The 26,710-nt window shown below is 52.9% G+C and overlaps 1 protein-coding gene across 1 annotated transcript in view; it reads left to right on the top strand.

Moving 5' to 3' along the window:
- The window catches only part of GASK1A (golgi associated kinase 1A), a 77,662-nt gene extending 60,493 nt beyond the window's left edge, over positions 1 to 17,169 (top strand). The window contains exons 3-5 of the mRNA XM_087870131.1: positions 15,324 to 15,446; positions 15,966 to 16,069; positions 16,686 to 17,169. Coding sequence (XP_087726257.1) covers positions 15,324 to 15,446; positions 15,966 to 16,069; positions 16,686 to 16,896 — 438 coding nt within the window. The 3' untranslated portion in view covers positions 16,897 to 17,169. The remainder of the gene's footprint in view (positions 1 to 15,323; positions 15,447 to 15,965; positions 16,070 to 16,685) is intronic.
- The last annotated feature ends 9,541 nt before the right edge of the window (positions 17,170 to 26,710 follow it).

Raw genomic sequence — 26,710 nt, forward strand, 5'->3', positions numbered from 1 at the left:
AACAGGGAGCTACTGCACGTCTCCTGTCAGCTCGGTCTTCAGTCATGCTGGTTGCTGGAAATTGGCGGGGTGGGGGGGCCGTATTTACACCATGGGAGTCAGCAAGTGCTGCAGGTCAGGACTCCCCACTACTTCTGAGAGCTAGTTGTTAAACATTTATCAGCACATCGCTGTTGATAACATCATATCCTTGAATCAACAAGGATTCCAGATGGTTACCTAGTTTAAAAAAGAAAGTACATGTGGAGAGAGGGAGAGACACATGAGGATAAAGGGATGATTCTTGGGCACTGAAGAATGAGAAAGAACTCCAGCCTCAAGGTCATCTGAGGTCCCTGCTCTGCCAGAAGTTAACCCTGGAGTTTCTGGGACCCTAGGGAAGGATTGGGCAGTCAGGGCACAGGGTTAACAGGGGGGACTGCAGGCACTGGCTAGCCGTTTACAAACCGTAAATAGTGTGGCTGTTCTCGGGCCTGTGCATTGGATGTCAGCTGTGGAGACACATGTGTGGAAATGTGTCCAGAAATTAAGACCAAAAAAAGTAAAAAGCTCAAAATAGGCGGATTTGTGTACTAAATGCCAACTGAGCCAGCCACCATTTCTGTAGGGATGCCTGTTGAGGAAAGACACCAACATGAGCCAACTGGGGTGAGTGGATGAACCACAGGACAGGGTTCAGGCAGCCACGGGCTGATATACTGTATTTGGTCCATACAGGGTTGGGTCACAATGTGTTTTTAGAAAATTCTTAGATAACATGGAATACTTTGGAGATTTCCCATAAAAATTCAGCTTCCTTTGAAACACTGGCTGGTTTAGTAGCATTGGGCATCCATTCCCAGATGGCAGTAATCAGCCTGAGCTGAGGAGCGATGCCTGCTTCAGAGGCTGCCTTGCCTGACTTTTGGGCGTAGGCCCTACCTCCTTATTTTCTAACATACACCTAGTGCCCCACCCCCAGAACCGTGAATGCCACCTGTCAGCTGGTGGATGTTTGTTTCCAGTCAGTGGGCTAGCTGGTCTCCTGAGGTACTTCCAGCTCCTCCTGTCTGTGTCCGCAAAGGCTGCTTTGTGGAAAGAGGAGTGCTGCTAGTGGTCACATGGGCTCTGGCATCAGACAGACCTGGGCTTGAACCCCCCGCTCCCAGACCCCTTCCTGCTGTATGACCCTGAGCAGATACTGTGCCTCTTGGAGAGTCACTGTTCTTACATCTAAAATGTGACTGGATATCCTGACCTCACCCCCTTGGGTCTGACCATTATAATACGCGGTAGTTTCTAAATGCCAGCACCTGCACCTGTGGGCTTGCCCTGGGTGACATGTGACAGGCTAGATGCTGGGGCGCTAACACTCTCCAGGTAGTGTGACCAACCACCCAGGTTGGGAAGGAGGAGTTGCTCAGACCGCAGGACCTGTAGTCCTGGACAAACAGAGAAGGCCGGTTATCTGCTTCCGGGAGCAGCCTCTGGTGACTGACGGGAGCCGGGGTATAAAAGCCCCGGCTCCCTGGCTGGGGTAGCTCTGCAGTGCGTGGTCTACCTGTCTCGCAGAGTCCCTTACCAGGATGGAGCCCTGATTACTCACAGTGGTCATTGCTCACCCTCTGTGTCCCACGTCTCTGCTTCCTGCTTGTGTTTTTGGATTAGCTTGCAAAAAACAAAAAAAAACACTGCTTTTGCTTAAATCTTTGTCTCGGGGTCTGTCTCTGGGGGAGCCTGGCCCATGTCAGATGATAACAGGGACCTTGTGTAGTTTCTGCATGCAAGACTGTTCGCGTCATACAGTGCCTGGAGGGTAGCTCGTGTATGATAATAAGCAGGCGTAGTCCCCGAAACTTTATAGAAATTAACTCATCCAATCCTCATAGCAACCTTACAAGTGAGATACTATATTTATCCCTATTTTAAAGTTGAGAAATTAAGGTCCAGAGAGGTTAAATTACTTGCCCAAGGTCATCGCTGCTGGACCAGAGACAAAGCCTGTATGGTCTGACTCCAGAGCTCACCCTCTTAATCACAGAGTTACTATTCAGCTGGTCATGAATGAGTCAGGAAAAGGGGACTCTTGCAGGAGTTCCCTTGGAGCCTCGAGATTGGAGGCACCTCCTTGCAAAGCCCCAGTCCAGCTGATGTGCACACAGCAGTTTTCTGCTCCACACAGAGCCCCCCTGTCCATCTCCCAGAGCTGCTGTGTGGGACCCTTCCTCAGCTGCCAGGCCCTGTTGTGGAGACGGAAGCCTCAGCAGCCGAGGCACACGCAGGCTGGGTGTGTGGTCAGACACTGGTTGGCTGGCCTTGTGCCACCTCTTCCTTAGTTTGCTGAACACCAGTCAAGTCAAACACCCCGTCTGGCTGGTGCTGCCTTCCTAGAAGCCACTAGCAAGTCAGAGGTGAGGTTTCAGGATGTGGGTTTCCCAGCACAGGATTCCGAGGTGCCTTCTGACTGGGAACTGAGTACTCACTCCATATACAGCCCACTCTGTGGTATGCTTGCTCGTTTGTTTTGTGTTATCCAGTATAAACCCTTGCTTTTTCGTGTTTGTGTATCAGAAATACCATTTCCCCAACACAAAATACAGAAGCACCACACACATACACATTCCTTGTACTCCCCACAAATCATGCCCGTGCTTTGCAAATCCCCTCTAACACCTTGTATTAGTTAGTGATGGCTGAAATGCTAACAAACCTCTCCAAAACTCCATGGTTTAAAATACCAGCTCTTTATTTCTTGCTCCAGGGTCTGTGGGTCAGTTGGACTCAACTGAGCTTAGCTCCAAGCTGTGGTTTGGATTCAGGTCTGCTTGCCTTCTCATTCTGGAGCCCAGGCTGAAGGGGCAGCAGTACCTGGGGCAAACTCTTCTCATGGGACATGGAGAAGCCCAAGAACTCAACCAAACTGCTAACGCACATTTAAGGCCTCCACCAATGTCACTTTTGCTAGTGCTCCACTGACCAAAGCAAGTCAGTGTTAGGGAAGGGAAGTACAGTCTGCTCAGACTGGAAGGGGGAGAGGAGCAAATCTTTGTTGGACAATAATGAAATCAGTTACCTACACCCAAACACACACGTTGCACACTTATACACGAACCTTCTGTGCCCCCGTATGCCACAGCCAGCCACACACGCATACCGTTCGCCTGAACCATATGCCCACGTGTACTCCATATGATGCCCAACACTGCTGTGGGCAAGTGGAGCTCAGTCCTGCTGAGACCATCGAGAGGGTGTGTAGAACATACACCAGAGTTGTCTCACCTGAGGGCCAACGCTGGGTTATTTACCCACTAGCTCCCAACCGTCAGTGACTGAGACTGCTCGGGAGGGCATTGACCTCCCGGCACTTGTAGCCCCGCCCGTGTGCTGGCCAGCCAAACCAGATCCTTCAGCCAGAAAGGGGCTAGGGCAGAGAGCTGCAGCACCTGTTGTAGAGAACCATAGGTATGCACGCGAATCATGGGTGCCAGGGGAACAGGGGTGGGATACTAACCGCATCGGCAACTCCTACTGAGTAAGTCGAGAGCAGGTTTCGGCAGGCCGGTGTGACCAGGACAGCGTTTGCCGTCAATACGCTGGTTTCTCTACGAAAGATAAAGTACTAATTGTGAGTACGTACCATCCCACCCAATCCAGGCTGCGTCACAGGAAGAAGTAGGACCAAGAGCGAGTCCCCCACTTCTGAAGAGATCAGTGAGAAGCTGGTTCTACTCAGGTGGACAGAATGGGTGGGAGAGTATGTATGTGTGTTTGTTGGGTGGGGCTCACAAAACTCTGCTCAGTGTCCGGGTCCACTTGCAACCACGGTTGCATTCACTCTGGTAAAAGGTAGAAAGTCTTTCTCTTGGGATGGTGATGATGGCACAGCCCAGCCACGGTCAGAAAGAGCTAATGACCATCACATTCACTGAAAGCCAAATCCAAGCTGAGAGGAGTTGTGCCTGGGACCCAAGGGGGCCTTCAACCCAGAGGCCAGAGTGAGGGCAGGAAGTGCTGGGGGGGTGGGCACATTTCTATTTTTTCTCTTCTATTTTATTTTTTTAAGATTTTTATTTATTTGACAGAGAGACAGCCAGCGAGAGAAGGAACACAAGCAGGGGGAGTGGGAGAGGAAGAAACAGGCTCCCAGTGGAGCAGGGAGCCTGATGTGGGGCTCAGTCCCAGGACCCTGGGATCACGCCCCAAGCCGAAGGCAGGCGCTTAACGACTGAGCCACCCAGGCGCCCCAGTATATTTTCTCTTTTAAAGGGGCTCTTTTCTCACACCATGCTTCCTTTTAGAGGGCGTGTCATTGGCTAGATGGTGGGTGAGATGTGAAGATTTCAGACAGACTGGGAGTTGGTAATGTTGGCTCATGGAAGTCTTTCTGCAACTTCTGCTTACAAAGGGCCTTGACATCCCCGAGAGTTGAGATCCCAGGAAGCCTCACCTGCCACCATCCTGGCCCAGATCATCGTCTTTTCTTACCTGGACTAACACAACAGCCCCCAGATGTGTCTCCCTGCCTCCACGTATGTCCCCTCCAATCCAGTCTCCTTACAGAAGACTTCCCCCAGGCAGACCCTGAGTCCAGGATTCCAGTGAGGTGGTTGATCTGGGGGGATGATCTCAGGAAACACCTGAAGGGAGGTAGGAAGTGACATGGGAGGGCAGATAGCCAATAAAGGGCATGATAGCAGGCAGGTCACCACGTGGGTGACTGGGGCTTAGTTCCACAGGAAAATTTCTGAGAAATGGCATAAAATACATGCTCAGAATCAGCCTACCAAGAGATAAGGGACTCAGGTATTTATAGCTAAATATTCCATCAATCTTTGGTTGAGGGCTGCTCTTAGAGGGATGGATTCCCTGGAATTTGGAGAAAGCCTCCACACAAAGCCATATAGCAACTGGGAGTTGGAGAGTGAGCTCTGAAGTTCATAGAGATGTGTTCAAACACAGAGAGCACGCTTCTTCTATGATCTTAAATCAGATCGTGTCACACTTCCCCATTAAAATAAGGTAAGGCCTTCTCAGTGCCCTCAATATCAGGTTCTTCAACGGCCCATGTTCTTTGAGGATCTTCAAGGATCTATCCCCAGCCCCATCTCTTGGCACCTGGCCTTGGTCAGTTTCAAACCCGGCTCCTTCTGGTGCAGGGCCTCTTGCTTGGACTTGCTTCTGACTCCTCCTCCCCAGGCTTTAGCTCTCCAGACCACCCCTCATTGTTAATTCTCTTTCTCTTTCATGGCATCCTGTCTACTCCCTTTCTGATTCCCAGCACAGTATGTAAATATTTTATTTGTTCATGTATCTATCATATGTATCTGTCTCTGTTCTCTTCATCACCACATCCTTAGCACCTAGCGCAGAGCCAAGCTCTTGGTTCAGTCCTAGATAAGCACTTGTTGAATGAATGAATGAGTGGTGAATGAACTTCCAGGGTCTCTGTATGATTTCCTGTCTAGGTGTTGCTGTGTTTTGCTTCCTCAAACACCACTTCTTCCTCTAGACCGAAAAGAATCCCAAGGCTTTCTACATAGGCCTTTCTTAGAGGGTCCAGAATAGAATCACAAAGGTAGAAAACAACTTTTGTCTTGCTCCTGTCTCTGGCTGTTAATTAACTTACACTTCCAGGACAGATGACAATGTCCTTGACTACTGTTTCAGCACCTTGCATGTGCTAATTCATAAAAGCCCTTGTAGGAAGTAAATATTCTTAGCTTCATTCTACACATGGGGAAACTGAGATTTAAAAGAGCTAAGGAACTTGCCCATGGTCACAGCCTTGTTTCATCCAGTGCAGTCTGGCCACAGAGTGCAATGTCTTGCCCTCTTTGCTATACCTAGCTGGCTCTAGAAAAAGTATTTATTGAGTTTTTTCTTGGTGGGACGGGCCCATTTCCTTCCCAAGGAGCCTGTTTTCAGTTATTTGTGATCCTACGTGCGTTCCTTATTTTGAGTCCAAATCTATGTGTATCTCCTCTGGTTTAGTCTTCCTGGGACATCAGGTGTTCTGTCCGTTAGAGAGGATCTCAGATCTGTCATCACTGCCGACCTTTCAGGCTTCCAACCAGAGACATGACATATCAGAGTAGCTACCATTTATGAAATACCTACACCTTTCTGGCAATGTCTGACCCAAACCACACACACGAACGTCTTTAAGTCCTACAACAGACCCAAGAGATGGAAGCTGTGTTCCTCCCCATTTCACAGACGGTGTAGCCAACTGTGGAGGACTGAAACACCTGCCTGGACACGGGTGTTTAAAGAGTGACATTGAGTATCTTTACACATATTTAAAAGCAGGACCTCAATCAGGGTGAGGTGTGAGGGACAGACTTCTAAGATGATCCCCACAGTTCCCACCCCATTGGCATTAACTCCTGCCCTTCAGTATGGGTGAGACCTGCAAATATGATGGACTAGCACTCCAATGATTAGATTACCAATCACTTAACTTTGAGTTGATCAAAAGGAAGATTATCCTGGATGGGTCTGACCTAATCAGGGGAATCTTTCAAAGGAGATGCGGTAATCTAAAGAATTTCCTGCTGCCTTCAGAAAGCAAACAGCCATGCTATGAACTACCTGGCGGAAGGGGAGGCCTCTAGGAGGACCCTGACCCCGGGACCTAGTCTTACAACCACAGGGAGTGGTTTCTGCCAACAACCTTGAGGAGCTTAGGGGATGACCCTAAGTTACAATGAGAGGCGGCTCTCGGCTGACACCTGGAGTTCAACCTGGTGAGACCCTGAGTGGAGAACGCGACAAAAATGTGATGGACTCCTGACCCACAGAAACCATGACATAATAAATGGGTTCTTTGAAGCCGCTAAGCCCCTGGTGATTTGCAATGCAGAAATAGAAAACGAATTTATGAGCCCAAGGTGCAAACATTTTAAGGATGGTCAGCACCTGTCCTGCATGACCTCCCTCAGTTTTTTCAGCCCCACCCTAGTCCTGTCTCTGTTCGGATTTTTTAAACTTATTTTTTCTTTAATTGCGTGTTCATAATCTTTGCCCCATTTTCTTTTGGGTTGTTGGTCTTTTTCTTAATGATTTTAAGAGCTTTTTATAGATGAAGGCAATTAGTCTTTCTTTTTACTGTATTGTAATATTTCAGGTTCAGTTGCATTAAACTTTGTTTATAGCCTTTCTGCTATGCAGAAATTTTTTAAATGTTATGTTGTTAAAATTAGCAAGCTTTTCTTTGATGACTTCTAGGTTGGTGTACATTTTAAAAGGCCATCCTCACTTCAGGGGTATTTTTAAAAGTCTCCCATGTGTTTTCATCTATCTTTGATCCATCTGGAAGTTATTTTGGAGCAAGAGATAAGATGCAAAACAACGATTTTTTTTTCAGATGGCAACCCAAATGTCTCAGCACATTTGTTGAATAATCAACCTTTTCCCCAATCTGAAGTGTTGCCTTTACATATAGCCAATTTCCATATGTATGTAGGTCTATTTCTGGATTCTTTTCCGTCCCAGTAAAGGTTCTGTCTATTTATGTGCCAGAATCACAATTTTAATTGCTGTGCTTTATGTTTTATGTTGATAACTAGTAGGGCTTGGTCTTCCTCATTGCTCTTTCTTAGAAGTTTCCTGACAGTCTTGCATACTATTCTCATAAGACATATAGAGTCAGCTTGTCACTCCTTCTCCTTCCCAAGTCCTTTTGGGATTTTATTGCGATCAAATTAAATTTGTGTGGACTATAGAGAGAATTTACATCCTGAAATATGAAGTCATTCTAGCCAAGAATTGGATATTATTGGTTCCCAACCCACTCTGGACCTTCCCAGGCATAATCTGAAACTGGCCCCTACACGCAGAGGGCAGTGCGAGACTGAAGAAAGAGACTGACTGCTCCAGGTTGGTAGGTGGTAGGTTTAATAAACAAAGAGAACTGATATCCAAGGCTTGTCTTGGCCAGCAGCAAGACAGTGGATCTCTGCACCCACCTACCAGATCTTAGAAGTTTATAAAGAGGCCTTAACTGGGTTCAGTCACATATACTGTGCAGATGTTCTCAACACCACATCACCATCTCAAGACTGTGACCTTGGAGCAGCCTCTGGGAGTAGGAAAGGCCAGCAGAACCCACATTCCAAGGACTAGGGAAGGGGCGAGAGGCCTCCAAGTGCCCAGGTCCAGCTCTTGGGTCAACCAGCAGTCACGTCTTTTCAATGACATTCCCCAGCAGATATGTGTCTCCATTTATTCACGTTCCTCAGAAGCATCTTGATGCCTTCTTCACTTTCATGTGGAGTTATTCCCAAGTAGTTCATCTTCCTGTGACCATTGAAAACGGGATCTTTTCTTCCATTATATGTTCTGGCCAGTAGCGCCCAGTCTGAGTGAAGGCTATTATTTCTGTGTATTAATGTGGTCACTGGGCACATGCTAACTTTGTGTTGCTTCTAACAGTTGCTCAGGGTTATATATCCTCTGGGTTATACCAGCGTTTCATCTGTAATGAATGCACTTGGTCTTCTCATTGCCTCTCCCCTCATTACATTTGCTGGCAGCTCCAGGGCAATGGGAAATATGAATGGGCTGAGGGACACGCATTGTTGCTACAGATTTGGGACGGCTTCTGCTACTTCGCCATTAAACATCATACTAGTTTTTGACTGACGATATAATGAGAAACTATTCATAATTCTTGCTTTATTAAGAATTTCTCTTGTCAGGAATGGAGGCAAAATTTTATGAAATGTCTTTCAAGTATCTGTGGGAGAGGTCACAGTATTTGCCCTCTAATGTGTTGTGTGGGGACTCTTGCGGAAGGTGTTCCAACGGTGACTCATCCTAGCTTTCTCGGTTGGAGACTTTTTGCTGTGCTGGATTTATGTTTTCATGGCTGTGGTTTCTGTGCTGACGTTAAAATCTTAGACCGATCTACAGATGTGTTTTGAGATAAGATCTAGCTCTTCCCAGTGCATCTCCTCCAAGCCCAGTAGCCAGTCTGTTCACCCGAATCCTAAACTGGGGCCACATCTTCTGGCCTCGGGCTTGGGGCAGATGCGGCGTCCAGATGTTCCTCCCCGAAGCCTCCAGGAAGATTGTCCTTTGTCAGGATGTATCGGGAACACTCCAGGGTGAGTCCTCAGAGGAAAGTGGGAGCAGTGCCCGTTAACCCACTCCTCTCCCACTCTGACCTCCCCAAAGTAGCCTCAAGAATTCTCTCACCGCCAGTTGGTCGGGGCGGGGCCAGACCATTGCCCTCTCTGGAGAGAGATGCTGCCACCCTGTGGCAGTCTGGTCCCCAGGCAGCGAGTCGACCCTGACAAGAGCCACCCTTTCCACCCAGAAGGACCCAGGCCTGTGATTGCTCCCAGCTTGGGAGAAGGTCCCTGAACGGGGGCATGCGCCTCCAGGGACAGCAGGTGGCCCTTCTAGAATCCACCAGACCCAGATCAGGCATTGGCTGAGGAACCTGTCTTGGCCCAGGAGCCTGATGGGTCAGTTAGAGGATTCTGGCCACCCTTCCTATCCTGGGCTGCCCGTCCCTCAGACCTCTCCTCTCCCACAGCTGGACCTGCTGTCCCTCCTTGGCAGACTGCAGTGTCTTGTCTCACCCAGATGTCCTGTGTGGGGGCCACCAAGCCAGGCCTCCCCTGCGATACTTCTGGTGTTGGCATCCCGGGCAGGGAGGTAGACTTCGAGTGATCACAGCCTCCGTGCTGTCAGCCAGCCACGCCCTGCTCACTCGTTCTTTCACTCAGAAAAGCCTCAACGAAGTCTCTGGTTGTGCTAAACAAGTGCGGGGCGCTGGGCCCAGACCGAGCCAGCTCGTCATCTTCGCCAGCAGGGAGCTCGGTAACTCGGGCCACAAAACACGGGTGACACCACCCCCTGACTGGTCAGAGCCAGACTGCTCGGGTTTGACCACCTCCTTGCTGTGGGATCTTCGGCACATGACCCAGTCTCTGTGACTCAGTTTCCACATCTTTGAAGCGGGGATAATAATGGTATTTCCCTCTTGGCTACCAGGAGGGAGTAAACGGGTTGTCGTGTGTAAGGCACCGAGGGGGCTTTACAACGGCTTCAGTGAAAGTGCACAAAAACTTCAGTCCACATCATGGCCATGCAACGTTGCGGGGTGGATCAGAAAAGCAAAACTGCAAAAGTTTATCATTTTTTCTTGGTGACTGCTCATTTTTTCCAAAAGGAAAAAAAATCAAATCCCGAAGGAATGTGGGAATGAAACTTAATCTTGGTCTCGTTCGGCTGCTAGCCTGCTGCTGTTGAAACTGAATTTCTCTTCGGTGGAAAAAAATAAGCAGACGGTGTGGCAAAATAATCAAACTGACAACCGGGCCTGGCCAGGCCCTTCCTGTTCAACATTCAAATGGGTATAGAGTTTGAGAAGCCAGGAGTATTGGATGGGCCAATATTCCATGTGGCTTCCTCTGGAAATAGATGGCGCTGCAAATTGAGATCTGCACAGAATGGCCGGGAGACGGGGTTGGGAAGGGTTTGGCAGGAGGAAGGGGGCTTGGCTGGCTGGGCGTCGGGCATAATGTGAAATCCAGAGCAGTTACCACGTGTCAGTCTTGCCAGAACTACCCTGGCATTCACTCTCCTGGCCAGAGAGAACCCAGCAGGTGCTGTCTGTCGCCCAGATCTGTCCAGAAATGAGGCATACCCACAAGAAGAGAGTGGCTACCCTGTTGTAACACTCACTTTATTTCAGACTCTGGTTCTCTGACCTGTAGCACCGGGTGAGGCTGGGGCTTCCTGGTGTGTGTGGGGGCGGGGGAACCCCTGAGATTCCTGGAGGTTTTTGGGCCTGTCACTCCCAGGGCAGACACAACAGAAGGCCCTTCCACAACAACCACCCCCTGCCTCGCATGTATCGTTATCCTGTGTGGGCCTCAGCACAGTCCCATGGGAGGGGAGTGTCACTGCCCCATTTCGTTGATGAGAAAACTGAGGGGTATCGAGCTTAAATAACTTCGTCAGGTCATATAGCTAGGACATAGTGGAGGGGGGCATGATACAGGCTTCAAGTGGGTTTAAAACCGGTTGGAAGGCTGAGAGGTCTGGAGGCAAGCTGCAGGGCTCTATCCTCAGCCCTGTCCTGGTCAATGCTTTTATTAGCAGCCTGGGTGAGGGCGTTGCCGCTAAAGTAGACTTTCACACGGAGCCCTGATGTGAGTCACCTGCCCATTCCTGGGTCTCGGGATCAGCGCATCGCCATCTTCCACTGGCCACTCCTGGTCCAGGGATGTGTGTGACCTGACTTGGTCCAGTCAGGCTAAAGGGAAGGTTGTTGGAGGAGAGGTTCCTTTCCCCTCTGTCTCTCTGTTTCTGTTTTTCTAATTTGTCCTCTCCCTCCTCCTGCCCCACCCCTGTCCTCCTTCTCTCTGGACATGAACAAGGAAGCACATACCCACAGTGGCCACCTGCAAGCCTCCAGAGACAAGACTGGGATGTTAAGGTCATGGGTGGTGAGTGGAGAGCAGAAAGAAACCCGAGTCCTTACCATGACAATACGGAGCTGCGGAATCTCCAGGCTGCCCTATCTTGGGACTTGCTGCCACAGATGATCTTCATTTTCCTTATGGTTGAAGCTGTTCTGAATCAGGTTTTTCTGTTACTTGTGGCTGTTGTTATCCAAAGCCCAGGCAGCCAAAGCAATGATGGTCCACGTCAGCGGTCTTGTTAGTGGGCTCACTTCATGCACAGGGCGGTGGTTGCCACCCTGACCCAGCTGGACCAGTCCTCTGGGCTTTGTGCATTGGTCTCAGTGGCGCCTGTGGGTGTCTCTGGCTCACCACCCCTGGAAATACTACCTAATGTGGCCTCACAGAATTCAGCCTGTTTGGGGCGATGGGTCTGGGCCCGACGTGCGACTTCTCCATGTTGAACTATTGCAAAACAGAACATGTCTGAGACAGTAGTTGGGACCGTGTAACACTCCCATTCCTGGACGTCTAGTTTGGTGAGGTGAATTGAACCATTTTCTTGTTTGTGTTGGAGGAGATCAATTTTGTATTTCTTCAGAACTTATGTGAGTTTTCCTACAAAGGGATATGGAAGTGGAACAAGACCTTTGGCCAGCGCTGAGCTGGGCTGAGGTGATTGGAGGGGGGGGGGGCTTTGATGAGTACTGCATCCTGGAGGTGACAGATTGTCCCCCTCACCCCCATTTGTGGAGAGAGGTGGCTGCCAGTGGGCAGAGGGAGGCAGGATGGTGGAGCTGGCTCCAGTTGGTCACCATGGCGACCACAGAATAGAGACATGGACCATACCTGCTGCTGCCTCAGTTGTCATGGAGGATGATGGGCTCTGTGTCTTCTTATTCTTCCCCTTCCTCCTTCATAGTTTTGAAAGCTCTTCTCTAGGTTTAATTAGCAAGGTTGAGACCAAATTAATTAGTCTCGTGAAGAGTAATGATGGAGACCTCATTTGACCTCTGTAACTGGCTCCCCCTTCCTGATCTTCAGGGAGGCAGGGCAGGATAACTCAGAGAGCTGGCCTTTGAGCCACGCAGTCCTTGGTTCAAATTCCAGCTATATTACTTTTACATTTGGGTATGTCTGGGGTCAGTGTCCCCATGTGTAAAATGGGATCCTAGCGTCTCCCTTGCACAGCTGCAGTGAGCAGTGAATGAGCTAGGGATGGATGGCAGTGATGATGGTGATGTTTTGTTTTGACACCAATTCTCTACCACCAACTGGGTGTCCCACAATGCAATTCAATTCTGACACTGTGTATCTGGAGTCAGTGTCAGATCCCACAAGTTAAGGGGCTCAGTCCTACAAGACTGTCCCACTTTAGATACCAGTCAAAAGTCCTGGGCTACCCACACTTCTGACCAACTGGCCGTAAATCGAGGGTTCTCATGACCCCCTCCTCAGGTTGGATAATTTGCTACAATGGCTCAACAGAGCTCAGGAAAACACTTCACTTACATTGACAGGTGTATTGTAAAGGATATAAATGAACGTCCTGATGAAGAGGTATATCGGGTGAGGTCCAGAAGGGTCCCAAGCACAGGAGCTTATGTCCCTGTGGAGCTGGGATGCGCCACCCTTCTGACACAGGGATGTGTTCACCAACCCGGAAGTGCTCCAAACCTCATTGTTCGAGTTTTTATAACCCAATCTCCAGCTCTCCTACCCTTCCTGGAGGTTGGAGGGTGGGGTAAAAGTTCCTATCCTCTCTTCACTTGTCTTTCTGGTGACCAGCCCCCATTCTGAAGTTATCTGGGCTCCCCTGCGTCATCTCATTAGCATAAACACAGAGGTGGTCGAAGGGGCTCATTATGAATCCCTCGGGGAAATGCCAAATGTTTTAGGAGCTCTGCGCCAGGATCAGGGGACAGAGACCAGATATATTTCTTATCATACCACATCATCATCATCTCTGAGGGAGACCGTGTCATTGCTTTATGAGATTAAAATGGCCACCGCATTTGCCGTAAGCCTGTGGCTGTTCTGCGTCCTCACCACCACCACGGGGGAGGGAGGTGCCCCAGATCTTGCCAGAGCTGAACCGTGTGGTAGAGCAGAATCACAGAAGGTTCCCAAGGACTGAGAGAGGAAGCAGACCCTTTCGTTCTGTGGGGTTCATCACCAGCTTAGTGCCGTCTGGCTTCCTGCTTCCTCTCCCTGACTCACTCACCTCCACCCTGACTCTGTCCCCTCTGTCCCCTTGGTCTGGATGGTTGCCCCAACCAGAGTATGTTACCTGGAGCTGATTTCTAGATTCCCGGGCTGGCACCTGCCTCTCCAGTGGTGTTCCCAGGCTTCCTAAATTCGACTAGCCATGGGGACCTGGGTCTCTGTTCTGGGTCCTGCACACACCAGGCTCTTTCAGGAACTGAATTCCCTTTGCGTCCTGAGAGTTAGCACCTGTGTGATTCATCATCCTCGTTGGTAGAGCCTAGGGGTCCCTGAGCCTTCCCTCTCCTGTGACCCTGACAGCACCTGGGGATTTAAGATGACTCACACCCTGGGTCCCACAACCCGAGAGGATCTGGAAAACTTCCTAGGATTTGGGCAAATCCCAGGCAGCTGACTGCTGCTTCACATGCCTCGATTTGCCCCACACCAAACCTGAACTCAAAACTCAGCCCCTTTCCCCAAGGCCAGCCAGCATTTCACAAGGGTGGCCACTGCGCTGGAGGATGGAGGGGTCACGGAGGGCACATCTCACACCCTCAGCCTCCTGCTGCTCCCTGCTTCACTTCTCTCTTCCTCTCCTCTCTCTCCTCCCCCTCCCACAGCAACAAATGGATTTTTCCTCTTGTCCCAAGCAAAGCAAGTCCTCCCACACCCAGACCTCTGGAGATCTCACCTTCTGTCGTTAGCACTCATCAAGGTATTGTATCAAACCGGATTTCCTTCCTACGAGGAAAAAGGGTGCACCTCCTCCAGCTCGCCCACCCTGTGACAGCACTGCCTGCTGCCCCCAACCTCACCCTCTCATCCACTTCCTAGCACATCCCAACCTTTTCCACACCACCTCCCCCTTCAACCTATTCCTTCCTGCCTTTCTCCCTCCAGCAAGACCCTCTAACATCGCCCATCCCAGAGGGCTCTGCCACTTCTGTTTTTAGGCCTCTCCGTTCTGGACCTCTTTGCCTTTGCCGCCTACGGCACATAACCTCCTCACGTACGTAGGTCGGGGCTGGGGCGGATCCATGTTTCTATTTAATTCCTGACTCGCAGGCTGTAGCTCCTTCCTTCCGAAGAAAGCTCCTGGAAGCAGGTGAGTGGGGTATGTTATTATGAGAATCCTAGGACATTCTAAAATGTCATGTATGTCATCTACATGTGTGTATGTAGTGGGTGGGAGGCAGAGCTCCCCAGAATTGACCCCACACCATGCTTGAGAACTCCCACTGGAGGCACCCAGTGGAAAACGAGCCTGTGAGGGGAATGCCCTCCCCCCTCCCTGACTTCGAGTCAGGCCTCGCCGCGGGTGGAAGAGCGGTCCGCTCAGGAGCTGTCTAGACGCTCATTAAAGCACGTTTAGTGCCAAAGAGGGGAGGAATCCCTGCTTAAAGAAAAAGCGGAGTCCTGTGTGGATTGCCCGGGTGGACAGAGGGTCAGCACGGGGAGGCCCGGTGGCCTCGGGCCAGGGTTCGGGGCAGCGCCGTAGATGAAGCCGTGGGTACCGGTGGGAATCCGGGTATGGTATCGCACCTCGGTGCTGGCCCGAGGCGGGAGCCCCAGCTCCTGGCGGGCAGGGCGGGCTGGCTGGAGGAGCGGCGCAGAAGCTCCCTCTCTGGCTGAGGCCCCAACAGCCGCTGAGACTGCCCCCAGCACCAGCCCCCCGGGCCAGGCCGGGCCGCACCCCTCACCGCCTGGCTGTCCTCGTAGGTGCATGACCGCCTGGACCGCTACTGCTGCGGCTTCGAACCCGAGCCGTCAGACCCCTGCGTGGAAGAGAGGCTCCGCGAGAAGTGCCGGAACCCGGGCGAGCTGCGGCTGGTCCACATCCTGGTAGGAGGGCTGCCTCGTGAAGCCGCTGGGTGGTAGGAAATCTCCATCTCCTGTCCTCAGCTGCTCCCCTCTTCCCTGGTAAAAGGCAGTCACCCCGGGGAGCTATCATTTACCCCTGGGGGCAGCTGTTTCACAGATCCCTTAGGAGAGCAGTTTTTGGAGGGAGGAGTCATTAGGCATCAAGAAATAGATGATCCCTGATGTATAGAGGAGGGGCGAGGGGGAGAAGAAACAGAGAGAGGGAAAGCTAGGGTCCTGGAGGCAAAAGTTCATAAGTTAAGCCTAGGGTGATGGAGAGAATTATGGGAAAATACCATGGAACCCTGGAGAATGTATAGGAATGAGGTGCACGGCGGCGGGAGAAGGGAGTAGAAGACACGGACTCTCATTCCCAGCCACACCACATGGTGGGACTGTCAGCTCAGGGCCCCCCAGGCCCCTTAACCCTGATAGAATCCGTGGGTGCCGGCTAGGCTGCAAGCTTACCCACCCCTGTCCCTGTCCATCTTCTTGCCTGAGGTCCGGAGCAGTGATCCATCCCATCTGGTCTACATCGATAATGCCGGCAAACTTCAGCATCCTGAGGACAAGCTGAACTTCCGGCTGCTGGAGGGCATTGACCGGTGAGGCTCAGTGGGGTTGGAAGGAGGTTTGGAGACTGAGGCCCGAGAGCCCTGCTGTAGACCGCGGGACCTTGACTCGTGCTCCTGAGCCGCCTGCGGCCTATTAGACAAAAGCTGCTGGATCTGAGCCCTGGGAGGAGGTGGGGAGCTCGGGGAAAGCGGAGGGCACACAGCCAGCAGGCACCCCCGATATCCCGAGGGCCTCCTGGCCCTGCCGAGCACTGGCAGCCTGCTAGGGTCTGGGGAGGCTAGCCCTTCTCTCGCCCCAGAGGAGCCAGCCTGGGGAGCCTGCCTTCCCCGCTCACGCATGGCAGGCGGCGCAGCCTTCTTTGGGCTCTTCCTGGCATTTCCCCTGGGCTAGCAGAGCTGATTCCCCAGCTCCTCTGTGGGAGGGGACCCATCCAGAAGCTCCGTGCCCCACCTGCTTTCACAGCAGAGTAGGTGCAAGGGCTCTCCGGTAATAAGTCAGCCGGCGGGCCGCGGGCACTCTGCAGGACAACTGTGCCGGGTTTGTCAGCCAAGCAACGTCTGTCCGTCTGGTTCCCCCGTCCTGGACGTTTTCTGAGGTCACTTTCGCTTTTCCCCTCTGTCCTGGGGCCCGGGGGACCTCCTGCAGGTTTCCCGAGTCTGTCGTGCAGGTCCTCGCCTCAGGGTGTCTACAGAGCATGCTGCTCAAGTCCCTGCGGATGGACCCCGTGTTCTGGGACAGTCAGGGCGGGAGACAGGGCCTGGAGCGGGTTCTCCGGACCCTGGCACGGCGAGGCCGGGTGCTGCTGGAGCACATCCGGAAGCACAACCTCACGCTCTTCAGGGACGAGGCCTCGTGAGCTCCCCGCTGCCCGGCGGGGGCCTCGCAGCACCACCTGACTGGAGGAGCACCCATCCTGGGGGCCACATTCTCTCGGGTCCCCCCAGCTTGAAGACAAAGGGAAAAGCCAGAAGAAACCAGAGGATCCCGTGGATGTCCAGATGTCCCACCTGCTTGGGACAGTGAAGGTGGTGGGGGGTGGTGCGTTTTCCATCTTCCCACCCTCCTTTCTGCCTTTTCAGCTCTGGCTGTTTACTCCCTTGCACCAATAAATATATTCAAGAATGTTCTATGAACCGCTCCAGATACCATAAAATTGTGCGTCCCACATGCATATGTAGAGTGGACGTGTGTGCGCATGCGTGTGTGTGTGTGTGTGCGCGTGTGTGTGAAGGTTCCCCCTGAAGACACCAAGCCAGAAACTTGTCAGTAAGCAAGGCCCCAAGCTTCCAGCAAGCACTTCTGTGTCCCGATGTGAACAGGTCTGCTCAGCACAGAAAGGCGGACCCATCAACAGTGTGTGGCCGCCCAGCTAGCCCAGAGCACGTGGACCACCCAGGGCACGGGAGGGCAGGGCGCAGCGCTCTGCTCAGCCCGCTCAGCAAAGACATGGTTACCAGTGCTGCCCTCAGCGCAGGCCTCTTCCTACCCCTGGGGTGGTAGCGGGCGGAGGGAGGCTCCAAGCCCAGCTCTGCCCCGTCCTCAGAACCCAGGGTTGAGCCCCGCCCTCCTGGGCTCCAGGGGCCCGCAGGCCTCTCACGGTGCCGGTCCTCAACACGTAGCCCTGCCCTCCCTGCCTCCTGCCTCAGAGGGCCTTTTGGAATGTAGGTACCCTTGCGGTTTTGTCTCTTCTGATTTTCAGAGGACTGGACTTGAACGAAGGAGCTCTGAGTTCAGATCTGGCCTGGGCCACTTCATGGTTAGCCAATGACAAATGTTTACTGAGCACCCGCCATAATAACTGGTAACATTTCCCGAGCGATGACGATGCGCCAGGCACTGTGACAGCGGTTTGCGTGGATCAGAGCATGTACCCTCCCCGCACCCCGATGGCTACGTGTGGTATTAGCATCTCCATCGTGCGGATGAAGCACAGAGGGGCTAAGTAACTTGTTCAAGGGTTCCCAGCTTGTAGGTGGAAGGGTCAGAATTCAAACCCGGGCAGCAGTTGTCCTGAGCATGTCTTGAGCCCAGGAGCACCACGACAGGGCGTGCCCCCAGCCCTCCCCGGTCACTCTGACAGCTTCTCTTCCTCTAGTCCCCTTGGATTCAGAGCTGATGAAGAGGCAGGGCCGATTCCCTGGAACGTGGGGCTGCACACCGCGGCTCCTGCCAAGTGCAGTCACGTGCATCTGGCTCCCTGCCCACGGCTCTTCGCTCGTGAAAGTCGGCTCAGTCTCTGAACCGCGTCTTTCCTGCGAACAGCCACTTCCTAGCTTTTTCAATGAACACTCCGCCGCAGGGCACGCCGCTTGCCCTCTGCCTCCCCCAGCCACTGCCTCTGGAATGAGAAGGATGTGCCAAGCGAAGCAAACAGCTGGGGTGCTGAATTAGGACCTTCCCATCAACCTTAAGAGGCTTTGGGGGCAAGAGCTGTGAGGGGTCTGCGGTGCGGGGGGCTGCTCACCTGCACGCCAGTTCTTAAGAAACCTGCTGGCCACAGGGTCCCGTAAGGCCCTCCCAGTTGCCTGCTGTCATGCTGCCTGAGTCACCTCACCCGAGGCGCAACCCTGTCTCTTTGTACTTCATTACAAAAGGGCCGCTCCAAGGAAAATGATGGTGTTTCCAAAGGGGAGCGGCTGGTGATCGTAACAGAGGTTCACTGCCCTCAAGATGCAATTCCAACAATGCCCAAGCTCTGAAATCAAAAGCCTTTTCGTACGTTCAGTGCCAAATCTCGGGTCCCACTCAGCGCGCACATTCATACGTTTCATCGCAGAAATACCGGTGTGTTCGGTTATCGGGTGTAACCTCAGACCCCGCTGAGAGTGTAGCACAATACACGATCTACGTACCACACTACCTTTCTATATCCGAAAAATTCAGAATTCGGAACGACTTCTGGCCTCCGGGGTTTGGTTATGGGATTCCAGATCTGTAGTAACTTACTACAAACCAGGCGTGGCGCTCAGGGCTCTATACAGGTGATTTCCTGAAGGCCTTACAATCCCAGCTGCACCCTCCTCACTCCACAGATAAAGAACCTCGGCTGGGGAGGGAGCGCAGTGCCCGAGGCCGCACAGATGGAGGCGGCGGAGTCCGCCCCTGAGTCTGGGGAGCACCACCTGGCAGGAAGTGAGTACAGACGACAGGCTGTGCTAAGAGCTTTACTGTGTTCCTCACTGCAAACCTTCGGAATAATTCCACGAGGGAGGCATCGCTGTGCCCATCTGACAGAACAGGAAACGGAGGCTCAGAGAGTTTGAGTCACTTGCCCAAGGTCACACAGCAGGTAGCTGGTGGAGCTGGGATTTGAACCCAGGCCCGTTTAACCCCGGCTCCCACCACTATAGCATCCTTCCTTCTTACCTTCATTCATTCACTCATTCAATAAATCTTACCGAGCAGATTTTCCACACAATATAGAATTTGGAAGCAATCAGTATGTGCGGCGTGCCATGGTGGCCACCTGTCGCAGATGTTTGGAGACATGTGTCGTCTGGCCATCACAGCGTGTGTCCTGGTGTTCTGTTGGTGAGCAAGTTCCCCGTAGCTGAGGGTACGGGATGTGTGAGGGCAGCATGTGGGCAAGAGGGGCTCACAGGGGCTCTGCCTGAGTGGGGGGGGGGGGCACAAGGAGACGTGGGAGGCGAGACCTCTGTGAATGTTGCCAGAAGGTTCCGCCTTGGCCAGGGCCCTCAGATGAGTGGGCAGGCCCCACCTGAACCCCTGAGCCCCGCCCTCCTGCTCAGGCAAGACACTTGCCGAGCTCCCCGCTCCTGGGCCAAGTAAAGGCAAGAGCCGGCTCTCTGGGCTTTGGGCTCCGCCGGTCCGCCTCTCCTCAGACACTGGCCTTTCTCCCCTTCCAACCCACCCCTACTCCGCCCCAAGTCCCCCTCAGTGGGGAGGAGGCCCAGCGGGCAGGAGGAGGGCGCATTTCTTATGATCCCTCTGAGGGAGTCCTTCTGCTTCCTCCCCCAGCAGCAGTGCGGCCTCTCCTGGGGTTCTGGTTAGCACGGCTCAGGGGATGCCCGTTTGGGGAGTGGGGTCTGGGAGGCCATTTGGGTATTATAGGGGCTGGAGGCCTTTGGGGCAAGAGGTGGGGTAACCTCTGCCACCCCTGGCCTTGTCCAACCGATGAGACAGGAGTCCCTGAGCCTCCAAGGAAGCGGACCAGAGTGGAAGGCGTCTGGAGGTAGAAAGTCGGGTTCCACGCAGCCCACACAGCAGCAGAGGCCGAGGCCAGTTTCCGTAGGAAAATAGCATGGGGGGCCTGGGTCGGTCCGGGGAACTGGCAGTGACAGACTGGGGCATCCGGACTGCTGGTCCACCCGGGGAGACCTCAGGGGCGAGGAGGCAGCATCCAGCAAGGAGACGGAAGCCCAGGGAACCGAACCGCAGAGGCGGGAACCGCAGAGGCGGTGGGCTTTGAGCGCGGGCATGCGGGGGCAGGGGGAGCTTGGCCCCTAAGATGAGCCAGGCTTGCTAGTCGGTGGGGAAGGCCGCACGCGTGAGCTGTGACCTGAGGAGTGCCCCCTCTGTTAGTGTCTACACTTCCACTGCAGGACGGGGCTCCTGCTTGAAGATTTCTGGGCAGCATTTGGTTTTCTGCGGGGCGGCTGCCTGGAAGCACGCCCCTAGAGAGCAGGCAGAGGCGGGGTGAGCCCTGGCGTTCCTAGTGCAGGCGGTGGCGGGAAGTACAGGTCAAGGGCACCTTGCGGCGGGAGGCCCCGGAGACAAAGACGCGAAGTCAGTCACTTAAAGCTGATGGGTGCGAGACTGGATTTTTGTCGAGTTTCTCATGTGCTGTATCCCCAGTGGACCCTGCATAACACCGAGCAGCAAGGGCCTCACCTCCACGTGCCCCGGGGGCGACACCGAGCATGACCCGGGAGGCTCGTGCATAAGTCGGACCCTGCGGCGACGGCTTCCTGCACATCTGACCGCCTTGTTCTCGTGACTCCTGCTTCACGGAAAACACGCACTCACACTCGGGGCGGCGGGACCCCAGGTGCCTCGCTGACTTTCGTGCTGGGAAGGACTAGAGGCATTCCTTCTCTGCCCTGCACACTTGGAAGCTCTGTCGCCAAAGACACATCTAGTCTTGGTGGGTGACACGGTGGTTGTGGGATTGGGACTGGGTCGTCCGACCCCCGCCCCACCCTAGGAAGGCTTCCTGCCTGGCCCAGGTCAGAAAGTGGCCCAGGCTCAGGGCGCAAATGAGATTCCATGGTTTGGAGGCACTCAGGGGTCGGTTGGAAGGAGTGAGGGGGAGCACGTCTTGCACCTCTCAGCTATTTTTGGTCACCAGCTCTGTGATGGTTGACGTGGTTGTGACAGAGGTAGGAGCTGTGACAGTGATCCTAGCTCAGCTTCTGGCTCCTGGACCCCTAGCAAAGTAGGAGCCTCCCAGGCTGCGCGGTTCTCAGAACCGCTCCCAAGGCGCAGCCTGGGGCCCATGCCCCTCATCCTCCCAAGGACTTTTAACTTTTCATTTTGACATAATCATGAATTCATAGTAGTTGCAAAGACAGTACTGGGAGGTCCTGTGTACCCTTCGTCCAGTTTCCCCCAGTGGTTACATCTTCCATCATTACAGTACGGTTCCAAAAGCATGAACTGGACATTGGTATACTGTGTGTCATTTTAGCACCCGCGGATTCATTAACCACCACGGAGATCAAGATACAGAACTGTCCCGGCACGGCGAAGCTCTCCCTCCTGCTACCCTTCCCGCCACACTCACCCTTTCACTCTCTCCCATCCTCATCCCCTGGTCTCCATCTCCACAATTTTTGTCCTTTTGAGAATGGTATCTAAATGGAATCACACAGCATGTAAACTTTTTGAGAGTGGCTTTCTTCCCTCAGCACAATGCTTCAGATCCAGCCAAATTGTTGCTTTTACCAATAGTCTGTTCCTTTTTATTAGTTAGTATCCCATGGTACAGAGAGACCGCGGTTTGTTTACAAGTCGCCCACCGAAGGACATCGGGGTCATTTCTCGTTTTTGGCTAATACAATTAAACCTGCTCTGAACATTCTTGTACTTGTTTCTGTGTGAACAGAATATATTCTTTTCTGGGGCAAATGCCCAGGAGTGCAATTTCATGGTAATATGTTTAATTTCTTAAGAAACTGCCAAACGATTCCCAGGCTACCGTTTTACATTCTTCTCAGCAATGCGTTTGAGAGATCCGGTTTCCCTGCATCTTTTCAGGCATCTGGTATCGCTCCGATTTCTTCCTGTAGCGGAGGCACAAGTGAGGCGCTCCTCCCACCAGCGCCTCTGCGTTTCCACTTGGAAAATGGGAGGATGGGGGGATTATTCACTTCGCGGTTATACAACAAACCTTCCTCACTTCACGTCTTCCATTAGCTGGAGAAGGGTAGTGTTTGCCAAATAAGACATGAGATTGCCAAAAATTTGTTATATGAAGTTCAAGTTTGAGTGTTTTGTATTTTGTTTGCTAAGCCTTAGCAATCCTAGAAAAACGCTGACCTCCCCGAACCTGGGAAGTCTGATAGCACCACCTTCCAAAAGAGATGATTGGATTATTCCCACCAGCTGTAAACTCCCAGGGAGCGACTACATCTTCTTGTGCTTTTTCTTCCCCAAACAGAACAGAATTATCTCAAATTCTAAATTAGTTGTGTGGCTTCATGAGGTTTTCTTTGAGAAATGAAACTCCTTTCGGTAAAGGCCCTAGGCTCCCAGAGCCAGCACGGCTCCTGAAGGGAGACCCCGCAGTGCCTTTCCGGTGTGATGCAGCCCTGGGCTGTGCCTCTGGCGCTGACCAGGGGGCTTGGCCAGGCTGTCACCGTCTTCAGCACTGACCGGGAGAGCACGGCGCCACACCCCTGCAGACAGGAAAGGCAGCATGCCTCCCTTCTACCCTCCCCCACATCTGAGGACCATCGCAGACCTGACGGTGCCCTCCTGTGCTGCAGGGTTGGGGCCCTGACGAAGGGCCCTCCATCAGCTCTGGGGTACGTGCTGTTGGGCAGCACCTGGGACAGGGGAGGGGCACCCGGAGTGCTGACCCCACAGGGACGGCCGAGGGGGGCGGACAGAGGCTACGCAGTCAGGGGCTGAGGAACACCTCTGAGGTGTTTGCTTTGGGCTGGGGGGTCCCTGTGTGCTCCCTTTCCGGTGCCCTCGGAGCTGACTCGGGGTGCAGAGGGAGCCGCTGGCTCGTCTCCTGGGCACCCCAGATCCCAGCTCCCAGGCTCTCCTGCCCTTATCTTCCCCCTGATTCTTTGATGGGGCTGTGTTAGGACGCAAATTTAAAACAGTACCAACAAAATGTGAATACCCTTAATGTTAAATGCAGCTCTTTAAACTCCTCTACAGTAACAAAAACCAATTCTTGCCTGCTAAAGTTCCAAAATTAAAGAAAACTCCAAATACAGGGATGAAGGAAATAATCTACATCTTCCAAGGCTGTGGGGTACAATGAAGTATGTCGGAGTGAAACCCACGGAACTCTACACTGCAGATCTGCGCAGGGCGCTAGAAATTAACCAAACAGCAATAAAAGAAACATGATAACAACAAAAAGCCGCAGCAAAAGAAGAAACACTCGGTGCTGTCAAAGGGCCTGGGCTGGGCTGCCGGGCGAGGAGCCAGGCTCCTGCCCCTTAACAAACACGCTGACCTGGGGAAAGGGTATCAATTTCTTTGTGAGTCACGCAATGGAATGTTCTACAGCCAACCAGAGTCTCGTTTTCAAAGAATAACTTTCAGTGACATGGTAAAACGTTCATGTTATAATGTTAAGAGGGGAAAAAAAAAACCAGGACAAAGTTTCACAGGATTACAAATTTGTAAAAAGCAGTTTGGACATAGGCAGAAATCCATTGTTTCATGGAACGAATGAACCACTCATGGGGTTCTTCGGTGTCACGATCCGCACACATAAACGCCCACACTGAGCCTCTAGATGGTGGGCAACCCCTTGCGGGAGCAGAGTACCTTCCAGAACACGACAGGGTGGCAGAGCTGGGGTTTGGGGGCTGCGGCGGGCCTAACGCGCAGGGAGCTGGAGGAGACACACACGGTTTTCCAGACGAGTTGCCCCTTGAGCCGTTTTCGTTTCTGCTGAATTGAGGTCTGACGTACACTGAGTGCAGCAGGTGAAGTGCACTCACTTCAAGTGTAAGCTGGTGATCGCTGACACGGCTGGTCACTGTGCAACCACCAGCCAGGCCCAGCCACTCCCAGCCTCCCGAGCTCCCTCGTGCCGAGCCCAGCCGCGACCTTCCCCGGAGCGATTCTGCCTTCTCCCGCCGTGGACTGGTTTTCTTGTCCTAGCACTTCGCGTAAATGGAATCAATCAGTATATACCCTGTCACTCGGTATACATGCAACACGCCGAGATTTACACTGTGGGATGTACCCATAGTTCATTCTTTTCTAAAAAAAGAATGTCCTGGGGTGCCTGGGTGGCTCAGTCAGTTAAGCAGCCGGCTCCTGATTTCGGCTGAGGTCGTGATCTCAGGGTTGTGAGATGGAGGCCTGTGTCGGACTCTTGTGCTCGGCACGGAGTCGGCCTGGGATTCTTTCTCCCCTCCCCTCTGCCCCCCCCCACCCCATTCGTGCTCTCTAAATAAATAAATACAATCTTTAAAAAAAATTGTGTCCTTTGCATGACTATACCTGTTGGTAGAAATGTGGGTGTTTAGAGCTGTATTTTATACATGTCTTTTTGACGACATTAGCACTCCCTTCTCTTGGGTCTGTATTCGGCGGTGGAATTGCTGACACAGGGTAGCTACGTGTTCAGCTTTGGTAGAAACCACCAAGTGGTTTCCAAGTAGTTTTACCCCCTCCCCAGCGTCTGAGACTTCCAACGGAACTGAACCGTCCTGTGTGCGTCAACGTGGCCGTCTGAGAAGGTGGCCGACAGACGGTACAAAGATATTCTGGGTAAAAGGAAGGTCATGGAGGCCCCCGGTGACCCTGAAAACATGCCACTCAGATCTCTTGCTCGGAATCTGCCACCGACAGGCGCCGAGGCCCTTCTGCCCACAGCCCCACAGCCAGGGCCCAGCTCCTCATCTAACAGACCACTTCGGCTCAAGAACTGTTCAGCTCGGTGCGACGGTCTTCGAACTGACCTACAGCCCGAGGCTCTCTCTGCTGGACCCCCTTCCTGCTCTCCTTCCCAGGAGTCAGACTTGGAGCAGGGTCTCTTCTCCAAGGGCGAAGCTGACCTTGGTTAACGTTCTAGCTCTGTTTCCGTGGAAGCCAGACGACGGGGCAGTGTCCGGTGTGCCATTCAGCAAAACTGACAGCACAACTGACCTCTGACGGATGAGCCGCACCTGCACTGGAAGGGCAACACGTGAGCCAAAATGCAGGCTCCTCTGAGTGCGATGTTCCCGGAGGGGCCCTGGGAACCAGGACTTGTTTGAAAGACAATGGCTCCTATGGGGCTTCTAAGCCAGTGGCCCCAACTACTGAGCAGAGACTCGCAGAACAGGGCAAGAATAGCCCCTGGGGGACGCCTGGGTGGCACAGCGGTTAAGCATCTGCCTTCGGCTCAAGGCGTGATCCCGGCGTTACGGGATCGAGCCCCACATCAGGCTCCTCCGCTATGAGTCTGCTTCTTCCTCTCCCACTCCCCCTGCTTGCTCCCTCTCTCGCTGGCTGTCTCTATCTCTGTCGAATAAATAAATAAAATCTTTAAAAAAAAAAAAAAAAAAAGAATAGCCCCTGGGCTGGTGTGAGGACTCCTCCTGCAGAAGAAAAGTGCTCAGCGTTGTCCTGCTCAATGTCCTGCCCTATGTCCTTCTAAGGGAACCCGATGGCAAGGGCAGGCTGTTCTGGTCTTGGGTGCCTAATGTCCTCTTTAGCCTGAGCGCCCCCTGGTGGACACTGCTCTTCCTCACTGCAGCCCTGTCCCTCGCTTCCAGACTTGGACCCCACTTAGATGGAAATGTGATATTCAACCTGCGACTTGCAAGATGCAATCCAACCAGCCTGCCTCACTTCGCGGTCCTGGCCACTTGCCCATCGCCACACCTCCTTGGTTGACAGCTGGGATGAAAGAGCATGTGGGTATCGACTACCAGCCCCGCTTCCAACTACCCAATAAAAAGACTGAACCAAGGGATGCCTGAGTGGCTCAGTCGGTTAAGCGTCTGCCTTTGGCTCAGGTCATGATCCCGGGGTCCTGGGATTGAGCCCCACGTTGGGCAGCCCCATGTCGGGCTCCCTCTCAGTGGGGAGCCTGCTTTTCCCTCTACCCCGCCCCCCGCTTGTGCTCTCTCTCGCTATCTCTCTCTCTCTCAAATAAACTCTTGAAAAAAAAAAAAAGACTTGACCAAGATGTTTATAATCATTTAATGAATGTTCCAAACACACCTTCACTGTGCTACAGGTGAATTTCATGATGATGGAAGCTGATGAACCACCCACCCAAGCAACCACATGATTTACTCACAGTCTCCAGACACCTGGATATCAACCAGAGGGTTCGGTAGGGAACAGCACAATCACTCAGCCCGAGGCTCCTTCCGATTCTTACTTTCCTTCTTCCTCCTCCCACCAAGGGCCTTCCCCAGGGCATGGATGCTCAGGATGGGAGAAGGGGGCTGGGAGGGTCCCATCATACCAGCGCAAAGAGTGCAGGGAACGCCACACTGCAGATGCAGGATGAAGACACAGAG

Source organism: Ursus americanus, chromosome 20 (assembly GCF_024610735.1).
Source record: "Ursus americanus isolate L20-20 chromosome 20, mUrsAme1.1.p, whole genome shotgun sequence".
NCBI classification, from domain to species: Eukaryota; Metazoa; Chordata; class Mammalia; order Carnivora; family Ursidae; genus Ursus; species Ursus americanus.